The sequence below is a fragment of the Peromyscus leucopus genome, chromosome 8b, assembly GCF_004664715.2.
Source record: "Peromyscus leucopus breed LL Stock chromosome 8b, UCI_PerLeu_2.1, whole genome shotgun sequence".
Taxonomy (NCBI): Eukaryota; Metazoa; Chordata; class Mammalia; order Rodentia; family Cricetidae; genus Peromyscus; species Peromyscus leucopus.
This window is the reverse complement of record NC_051086.1, coordinates 34166815-34177210: the sequence shown is the minus strand read 5'-3', so window position 1 is coordinate 34177210 and position 10396 is coordinate 34166815. Positions and strand designations below refer to the sequence as shown.

General features: G+C 43.0%; 1 protein-coding gene across 1 annotated transcript; it reads right to left on the bottom strand.

The window, feature by feature from the left end:
• Positions 1-9464: 9464 nt before the first annotated feature.
• Positions 9465-10396, bottom strand: LOC114688101 (olfactory receptor 1D2-like). Its single transcript, XM_028862712.1, is given in 2 exon segments — positions 9465-9985; positions 9988-10396. Coding segments are annotated over 2 exon segments (930 nt in total).

Here is a 10396-nt window from a genome sequence, read left to right as displayed (position 1 = left end):
GTGGCTTCCTACTCTCTGCCTGACCTTATTTGGAGGCTGTCCCTGAGCTTGGATGCCTGACTTATCTTCAGTGTGACCTTTGACACAGTTCCCTGCAAATGCTCTCCCCCTGTCACCAATGATAATTAGCTATTCTGCTCCCATCTGTATGATGGGATCATGCTGCCAAATGCAAATGATGCACATTCTGAGCACCTATTAGGTGATGTCCCAAATACGGTCCCCATCCTGTTGTTCACTGTCAAGTCCTGGGATTGGTAGCTGTATCATTTGTTGTCCAATCTCTGCATAATGGGAAAGTGCAGGGCTTGTCTCAAGTCCTGGCTAGAGTAGTCTGTGAGGCTAGATCATCTCAGCTAGCCATCTTTGAAATTGTCCTGAGCAGTTTGTAGTCCAAAGCTGATCTTTAGGTGATGTTTGTCAGTTTAATGGCTTTATCATAGTCCATGTGACATCATCATTGTGGGATCCCATCATCTTTTTGGAGACTTCAGAGATCACATTAGGTCAGATTATTTCTTTTCTTGGTAATTTTTTTCTGGTAGTTCTCTCTCCTTCTTTGGAAGCTTATTTGTCCAAAGGTCTTTAAATTCCTCAGGATGGTTGTTATTATTTTCCTGAAAAGACATAAACAAAACCCTTCCCCAACCCTAACTTTGGGAAGTTTCCAATTCTAATCTTTATCAGTTTTGATTTATGGTTTCTTCTTGAATTTTTGTTTTATTTTCTAAAGCTGTTCTATTATCTAGAGCAGTGTGGTTTTTTACAATAGGCATTTGTAATTATTTAACTATTTAATTGCTCTGGGAAGGAGTTTCCTCTATGATGGCAGGAAAGAACTGAACCAAATTTGTCATGGCCTAAGAGAGGCCCCTCAGGGCATTTCCCAATGGTAAAGGCAAGGGGTTACCTTTTCTGTCCCTTGTTGACCTACATTCATTAGTCCAATGTCTGCCTTTGCCACATCTTCTGCATAATCCAGAAGGGAGGGGCGTTGCCATTGTTCCTCGAAAAAATGTTGTTTCTAGGAACTCCCTGCTGTTTACAGTCCCTTTTTAGGTGACCTTGCTTACCACAATTTAAACATTTGACACTACTATTTTTCTTCAAACCTCTAGAAATCACCTCTCTTATCCATGCATCATCGTGGTCATGAGATTCAGTATTCATTGTATCTTAAATCCATTCCTCCAAAGGTGATGATCTTGCCTTTAATGGCCTAATTACCATTTTGCATTGTGCATTAGCATTTTCAAAAGCCAGAGATTCAATTATTATTTGTCTAGCTTTTGAATTTGGTATCATTCTATTTACTGTTGAAGTTAATCTTTGTAAGAAATCAGTGAAGATTTCTTTGGGGCCCTGTATAGCTTTTGGAAAAGACTCAATTTTCTTTCCTACTTCTTTAATACTGTCCCAAGCATTCAAGGCTGCTGTGTGGCATAAAGCCAGGGTGTGATCATTATATAAAGATTGTCTTTGTATATTAGCATAATTGCTCTCTCCAAGAAGTTGATCTTGCAAAATTTCCATACCTCTAGCCCTACTTCAAGTTCAATGGTCTTAGCCTTCCTTCCACTAGGTCCTCCATTGTAATTGGGGACCAGCCTCTAAGACTGCTGTAACCAAATCTCTCCAGTCTTGAGGGATAATTCTATTACAAGTTGACCATGAGTTTAACATATGCTTCACAAAAGGTGAATGCATACCATATGAGACTATCATTTCTTTGAATCTCCTCAAATCTAATATTTGCACAGGAGTCCATTCAGCTTTTACACAGTCTTAGGGATATCTGTCATTTGGCAGTTCCTGTAAGGTTACTGGATAAATTAAGGTTGGCTGTTTGAAAGCCTTAAACTGTTTCTCTGTAACCTTATAATGCAATGTTGAAATTGGTATCCACTTATGGCCATGGATCTGGGTTCCCACTTCTAGTCAAAGGGAAATAACAGGACTAAGTTCATCTTCCCATTGAACACTGGATAAGATTAGAGAGGAGATGATTTCAGACAAATGAAACAAATGGGGTGATTCCTCCAGGTACCCCAGCTTCTTGCCTCGATGGGTTCTCAGCTCTGGCACAGAATAGGCCCATAGGAGGGACCCACAAACTTCATGAGTGGAGGAGGAGATGGAGCTGAGAGGCTAGGGACACCAGGGCACCTGGAGGCTGCAGGAGAAAGTGGTGGTGAGAACAGAATTACACTGAAATAGACCCCTGGGTCTGCAGAGAATGCCATCCATGCACTTAGTGGACTGTTGACCGGTACTTGTCATATGCTGCATGAGGGCTCAGAATTACTAAAATAGGCCCCTGGGTCTGCAGAGGATGCCATCCATGTACTTAGTGGACTGTTGACTGCTACATGTCACATGCTGCATGAGGCTCAGATCTGGTGTTGACAGAGGGTCAGGAATGATGCCCGTACCCAATGATATTGGTGAAATTATTAAGACCATTCCACGTAGTTAAAAGGAAGATTTATTTAGTGGGTGACTTACAAATGAAGGAATAGGTAGATCGCGGGGGTCTGGGGAAGGTGTATCACAGTCCAGCGGTGTTCTCTGAAGCTCTGCTCAGTCAACCTCCATGTCTAGGGTCCAGGAACTGAGAGAGCGCTTGCCCATCCAGGTCTCGGGTCTCCAGACGCCTCCCTTGGCCTCGCCTCGTAGGTGTGACAGTTGCCAGAGTCTCAATGGGGGTTGGAACTTCCAGATCCAAGCTGGAATGGCTACCCACTACATCTCCCCCTTTTTGTCTAAATAAGAAGGTTCTAAACTAGTACAAGACTATATACAAAGGATGAGACCTCTGGTGTGGGACAGAGAAAAACCAATATTTTTATTTAAAACAGGTTGATTATAAATGTGATCTCTTTCTAAAAAAGAAAAGGGGATATGATAGAGATATATAGGAGGATATAGAGATAATAAGATAAAAGGGTAGATTAATGAACCTACTTTTAAAGAACAACTTGTTTAAAATGTTTTACATTGGTATAGATTTTAGTTTATGTTTAAAATGTTTTACATTGGTATAATTTTTAGTTTATTGATACAAACTTGAAGTTAATTTTGTTATACTGTATATATATATATATATATATATATATATATATATATATTTCTATTCTTGTTTGAGGTATTATGTTTATGTAACTCATTTAAAATTGTAATGGATAATTAAAAAATAGATTAATAATTAGTCATCTATGATAATCATATTTGTAGCCATGTTAGTTAAGTCTTCTAGGTATAGATAGATATATCTATAGATATATAGATATCTATAGGTATAGATAGATAGACTATATATAGATATATTTCAGATAGATAGGTAATCTTCAAACACTTCATAGACCTAGAGAATATGGCATTTAGATAACTTAGAATTCTGTTGACGTGAGACACAATTGCTCCTGGCTGCACCAATTTGATCCTGAGAGAATGTTGGGCCTCTAAGATATTTCCATTTGAAAGTTTGTCTTCTTGGCACAAAATGGCCTACTGAGCAAAGAACTGCCCTTGCCTTGACGGCTGACAGTACAAATACAATGCTGTCCTTTCTGGACAAGCGGGACACAAGGAAAGCGACCACTGTACTCTGCCAAGACAGGGTAAGATGGTCTCTCAGAATTCCTGCTTCTAAAAATGGTCAGATACTCAAGGCCTGTAGCCAATTTAAATGCACCAACAATGCTGAGAAACATTAGGTGACTGTCCAGGCTGCCAGCTGTCTTGGTCTACTTTTGCAAGATTCCCGAAAGTTGCTTGTATCATCTACATTTCTCAGGTACCATTATGTTCCTTCTCAGGTCTTTGATGTGGTTAAAGACTAGATAGTTGTAATTTCTTCAGTTATGATAAAAGATAAGTTATATATAAAACCTTAAACTCACAAATATAAGATAGATAGGACATCTTCTTTAATATTGTAACTGTAATTCTTGCTTGATAATTGTTTTGTTACATGTAATTTTACTATGTTAAAGTTAAAACCTTCCTTTTAAAAAAAAAGAAGAAAAGGGGAAGTGCTGTAGATATCACTCTATATAAATAAAACACTGATGGCCAGTGACTGGGCAGGAAGTATAGGTGGGACAAGGAGAGAAGAGAATTGAGGAAACAGGAAGAAAGGGAGAGAGACACTGCAGCCACCGCCAGGACAAGCAGCATGTAAAGACGCTGGTAAGCCACCAGCCACGTGGCAGGTATAGATTTATAGAAATGGGTTAATTTAAGATATAAGAACAGTTAGCAAGAAGCCTGCCATGGCCGTACAGTTTATAAGTAATATAAGTGACTGAGTGATTATTTTATACGTGAATTGTGGGACTGTGGGGTTTGGTGGAACCTGGAGAGACGCTCTGCAGCAACACAACATCCAGACTAGAAGATGTCACAGTTCATGGGGAACTGGATTGGCATGCAATAGGGGCTTCCCTGAGGAGGAAATGGCCAGCTTCAGCCTGAAAACTATTCAGACTCACTAGCACACCTTAAAACCAGGACTGGGGAGGACCAAGCTGTTTCAAAACAAATTGACTACATCCCAGAAAAAAAAGGCTCCTTGTTTGTAGCTATATAAAAAGACCCCAGAACCCAAAAAAGTAAAGTCAACATTGCTCAGTGTCCCATAATACACTCCAGCCAGGTATGAGAGAAGACAAGCAAACCAACATGGAACTGTAAACCAGTAAAAAAAGTGGACACTGTATAAAACAGTAAAGTGGATCTGTCAAAATGACAGAATGGCAGTCCACAGAATGGGAAAAGATCTTCACCAAACCCAAATCTGACAGAGGTCTAATATCCAAAATATATATAGAATTTAAGAAACTAGACATCAAAAAATCAAATAATCCAATTTAAAAATGGGATACAGATCTAAATAGAGAATGCTCAACAGAGGTATCTCAAATAGATGAGAAACACTTAAAGAGATGTTCAACATCCTTAGCCATGAGGAAAATGCCAATCAAAATGACACTGAGATTCCATCTTATGCCTGTCAGAATGGCTATGATCAAAAACACAAGAGACAGCTCATGCTGAAGAGGATGTGGAACAAGGAGAACACTCCTCCACTGCTGGTGGGAGTGCAAACTTGTACAGCAGTTTTGGAAATCAATATGGTGGTTTTTCAGAAAATTAGCAATCAGTCTACCTCAAGACCCAGCTATATCACTCCTGGGCATATACCCAAAGGATGCTCCATCATTCAACAAGGACATTTCCTCAACTATGTTCATAGTAGCTTTAATTGTAATAGCCAAAAACTGGAAACAACCTAGCTGTCCCTCAACCAAAAAATGGATAAAGAAAATGTGGTACATTTACACAATGGAGTATTTACTTAGCTGTTAAAAACAACGACATTAGGAAATTTGCTGGCAAATGGATGGAACTAGAAAAAATTATCCTGAATGAGGTAACCCAGACCCAGAAAGACAAACATGGTATGTACTCACTCATAAGTGGATACTAGATGTAAAATAAAGTTGAACCATGCTGTGATCAGTGACAGATTCAGAGAAACTAAGTAACAAGGAGAGCTGGGGCAGGGGGGGGAGTATGACATTGCCATCGGATGGGGGAGGCACATGGAAAGGGGGTGGGGATGGGAACAGAAGGGATTAGGTGGGGGATGGAGGGAGAGAGTCCTGGGAGAGACAACTAGACTCTGGGGGCATCTCTGGGATGAGCGAGAAACCTAGTGGAATGGAAATGCCCAGGAATCTATGAGGGTGACTGTGGTGATATTTTATTTGTGCACCCCAATAAAGCTTATCTGAAGATCAGAGGAACAAGCCAGCCACTATATTAAACACAGAAGTTAGGCAGTGGTAGCACATGCCTTTAATCTTAGCATTCAGGAGGCAGAGATTCATAGGATCTCTGTGAGTTCAAGCCACACTGGGAACAGAGCCAGGCATGGTGGCACACGCCTTTAATCCCAGCACTAACCATAGAGGTCTGGAGGTCTGTACAGACAGGAAGTGATGTAGCTGGGCAGAGAGAGGAAGTAAGAGGGCAGAGACAGAAAGGATATAGGTGTGGGTATACAGGAAATAGGTCTCTCTTTAGGCTGAGGATTTCTAGCAGTAAGAAAGTGGCTGGCTTCTTTCTGCTTCCCTGATCTCTCAGTTTTCACCCCAATATCTGGCTCCATTTTTTTTTATTAATAAGACCATTTAGCAATTCGTCTTACAGGTGACCTTAGCTAAGACTCCTAGTAATGGGGGATACTGGGCCTGAACTGGTCATCTCCTGTAACCAGGCAAGACTTCCAGTGGAGGGACTAGGAAAACAATCCAGCCACAAACCCTTCAACCTGTATTTTGCCCTCCCTATAAGATGTGTTGGGGTAAAGGTGGTGCAGAAATTGTGGGAACGGCCAACCAATGACTGGCCCAGCTGGAGACCCTTACCCTGAGAAGGAGCTCACTCCTGAGGGTCAGGACCCAGAGGTGGGATACCCCAGAGACCTAGGATAGAACCAAACATGACTGAGGAAATAAAAAAGTCAATGAATGATTCCTATGATATTCTGCTGTCCTCAGATTGGTGCCTAGCCCAATTGTCATCAGAGAGGCTTCATCCAGCAACTGATGGAAACGGAAGCAGAGACCCACAGTCAAACATTAGGCCAAGCTCAGGGAATCCTGTGGAAGAGGCAGAGGAAAGATTGTGCTTTGTAGAATGTTATTTTAAGATGTGCTACTTCTGTCTATGTTGCATTTGTTTAACTGTGTGAAGCTGGGTTACTGTGCCTGTCTAGAACACCTGATGGTCTAATAAAGAGCTGAACAGCCAATATCGAGTCAGGAGAAAGGATGGGTGGGACTGGAAGGCAGAGAGAATAAATAGAAGGAGAAACCTGGGCAGAGAGAAGATCTAGGAGAAGGATCCTGTTTCTTCATTTCCTCACTGCCCCAGTCTCTGTCTCTGTCTCTTTCTGTCTCCCTGTGTCTGTCTGTCTGTCTGTCTGTCTCTCTCTCTCGGTTGTGTGTGTGTGTGTGTGTGTGTGTGTGTGTGTGTGTGTGTGTGTGTGTGTGTATCTGTGTATCTGTGTGTCTAAGACAGGCACTGAGGCAGCATCCAATGACCTGCAGTACCAAAAATGGACACCAGAGAGAGCAAGAGACCACAAGCTTCTGCGTGGGGGGGGAGTGTGGGGAGGATTGACTTTCCCCCCTTCTTCTGATGTTGTTGGTGTGGAGGGGTTCCCTTCTCATCACAGAGGACCCCCAATGTTAACATGTCAAAACATAAGAAAATATGGAAAATAAAAAGTCATGATTAATACAAACTCACGAAGTCAATTTCAAAATTACATTTATTTAGTCCTTGATATCAAACCTAGAAATACATGTTTCACATACTATAGACAGCTCTTTTATGTTTTGCCAGGCATGGTGGCACTCGCCTGTAATCCCAAGACTTGGGAGGCGGAGGCAGGAGGATCGCTGGTTTTGGATTAACCTGGGTTACAGAGCTAGACAGTATCTCAAAAACAGGGACAAACGAGAACTTGCTGTTTTAATACCGTTTGATGTTTTACTAGAACGCTTTTGTAGAATTACTTCTGTTTTATTTAGGACATGATGCTATATTTTGACATTAGCATACATCAATATTATATAATGAACAAAGTTTGAATACTATGAATTTTTTCTACAGAGAAGAAATCAGCAGATGTAACTTATTCCCCCTTTTAAAAAAAAACAAAAAACAGTTTTTCTCAGGAGTTTTTTTTTTTTTTTTTTCTTTTTGGTTTTGGTTTTTCGAGACAGGGTTTCTCTGTGTAGCTTTGCACCTTTCCTGGAACTTGCTTTGTAGACGAGGCTGGCCTCAAACTCACAGAGATCCACCTGCCTCTGCCTCCCGAGTGCTGGGATTAAAAGCATGTGCCACCACCGCCCGGCTTTCTCAGGAGCTCTTAAGAACACTTGCAGCTCTTCCATAAGATCCAAGTTCTGTTCCCAGTTCCCAAGTCGGGCAACTCACAACTACTTGTAATTCCAGCTTCAGGGATCCAACACCCTCTTCTGACCTCCTTGGACATTTGCACACATAGGGAATATGCTCACACAGACACATGCACAGAATTAAAAGTTTTAAAATAATTTTAAAAAGCATTAATCTCTCCAAAAGCTGTCACGAGGCCCCTGAGTTCATCTTTTTCTTGTATTTCTTGGCCCTGCCTGGAGGTACCTCACTCAGGGTTAGGGCTGAGGACTTTGGCCTTAAGAGTGTAGGCTCCCTAGATAAAGAAAAATATAAGGGGGAAAATAAAGCGTAGGGTCCCATCTGTGGCTTGTAATTTCACACACAGGCATCTAGAGCAATGGTTCTCAACCTGTGAGTCATGACCCCTTTGGGTTTACATATTCGATATCCTGCATATCAGATATTTACATTATAATTAACAACAGTGGCAAAAATACAGTTATGGAGTAGCAATGGAAGAAAGTTAATGTTTGGAGTCACCACAACATAAGGACCTGTGTTAAAGGATCTCACCATTAGGAAGGTTGAGAACCACAGGGCCAGAGGGAGTCCACCTCCAAAACATGTTTGTACTCCTGGAAACAGCAATGGTGCTTCATGCTTGTTACTGTGGTGGCAAGACATGGTTGGGTGTGTGGCCAGGCTGCTCCTGCTTGTTACCCCACCCTTCCTTCCCTCTCAAAGAGGGTTCCTGCTCACTTTAAGATGCAGCATGTCTAACTCTAACCAATAAAAGACCAAATGACAAACGGGGCGCTGGTGGTGCACACCTTTAATCCCAGCACTCAGGAGGCAGAGCCAGGCAGATCTCTGTGAGTTCGAGGCCAGCCTGGTCTACAGAGCGAGTTCCAGGACAACTGGGGCTATTACACAGAGAAACCCTATTTCAAAAAACAAAAACAAACAAACAACAACAACAAAGACCAAATGACAACAGCAATGGCCAAAACAACAGTTGCCTCTCACAGGCTGCTCTGAGGGCCACTGAGATGTCATCAATCAAAAGGGGGCAAGTGGGGCTTCCCAGAAAGCCGTTGGGAAATTCTCTTTGCCTTTCCTCTCCTCACCTGGGATGCTACAAGATGGCTGGTGCCTCAGCAGCCACCTTGGAAACACTAGGATCAGTGTATTCCTGGGGGCATGAGAAGCCTGGAAGGGACCTCAATTCTGGCTTTGGATTTCTACTTGGATTTGTCATTGAAATAGTGATGCTCATAAACTCTTAGGTTGTTTAGCTCGATATCATTAGGATTTTCTGTTCCCCACAGCTGAGTTTCAAGTGTCTCTTCTAATATTAGTAAAATTCTATTCTAATTTCTGGATGTTTTTTTTTTCCAGAAACAGTCTGAGTGGGTGAGTGGGAGGATGCAGGGTAGAGGTGACATCCCAGGTCAGGCTTCGTGTCTTGCTATCTTGGACATCCAAACACCAAGCTGGCACTCCCCATGCTAAGAGGACTTCAAGCCACTGTTGAGGAACCTTGTCATGGTCTCCTTCATGTCCTTGTTCCTCAGGCTGTAGATGAAGGGGTTCAGCATGGGGGTCACCACAGTGTACATGATGGTGGCCACTGTGTCCTGGGTAGAGAAGGAGTCGGGGGGCCGTATATAGATTCCCAGAACAGTCCCATAGAACAGGGTGACCACGGACAGGTGTGAGCTACATGTGGAAAATGCCTTGTGCCTGCCCTTGGCAGAGGGTATCTGGAGAACCGCTATAGTGATTCGGACGTAAGAGACCACGATGAGAATGCAGGGAGCCACAAAGAGTACCACGGCCCCCAGGAAGACACGTTGATTGACTCGTGTGTCTGAGCAGGCCAACTTCATGAGCAGGTAAGCATCGCAGTAGAAGTGAGAGATCTCGGGAAGCAGAGAGCAGAAGGTCAGTCTGCTCATGAGGAGAGTGTGCACCAGGGAGATGAGGCCAGAGCACACCCACACGATGGCTGCCAGCCCCCCACAGAGCGGGGGGTTATGATGGTGCAGTACTGTAGCGGGTAGCAGATGGCCACGAATCTGTCCAGGGCCATGGCAGCCAGCAGAAAGGTGTCCACATTGGCAAAGGAGATTAGAAAGTACATCTGAGTCAGGCAGTGGGCGTAAGAGATAGTTCGTGTTCCAGCCACATGGCTGGCCAGGAGCCTGGGGATGAGATTGGTGGTGAAGCAGATGTCAACAAGGGAAAGGTTGGCCAGGAAGAAGTACATGGGGGTGTGCAGGCGGGGGTCAGAGCTGATGGCCAGGAGGATGAGAGTGTTCCCAGTCAGCGTGACCAGGTACATGCACAGGAAGGCCCAGAAGAGGATTCGCTGCTGCCCTGGGTCATTGGTAATGCCAAGCAGGAGAAACCCGCTGACTCCCGTCTCATTCTTGAACAT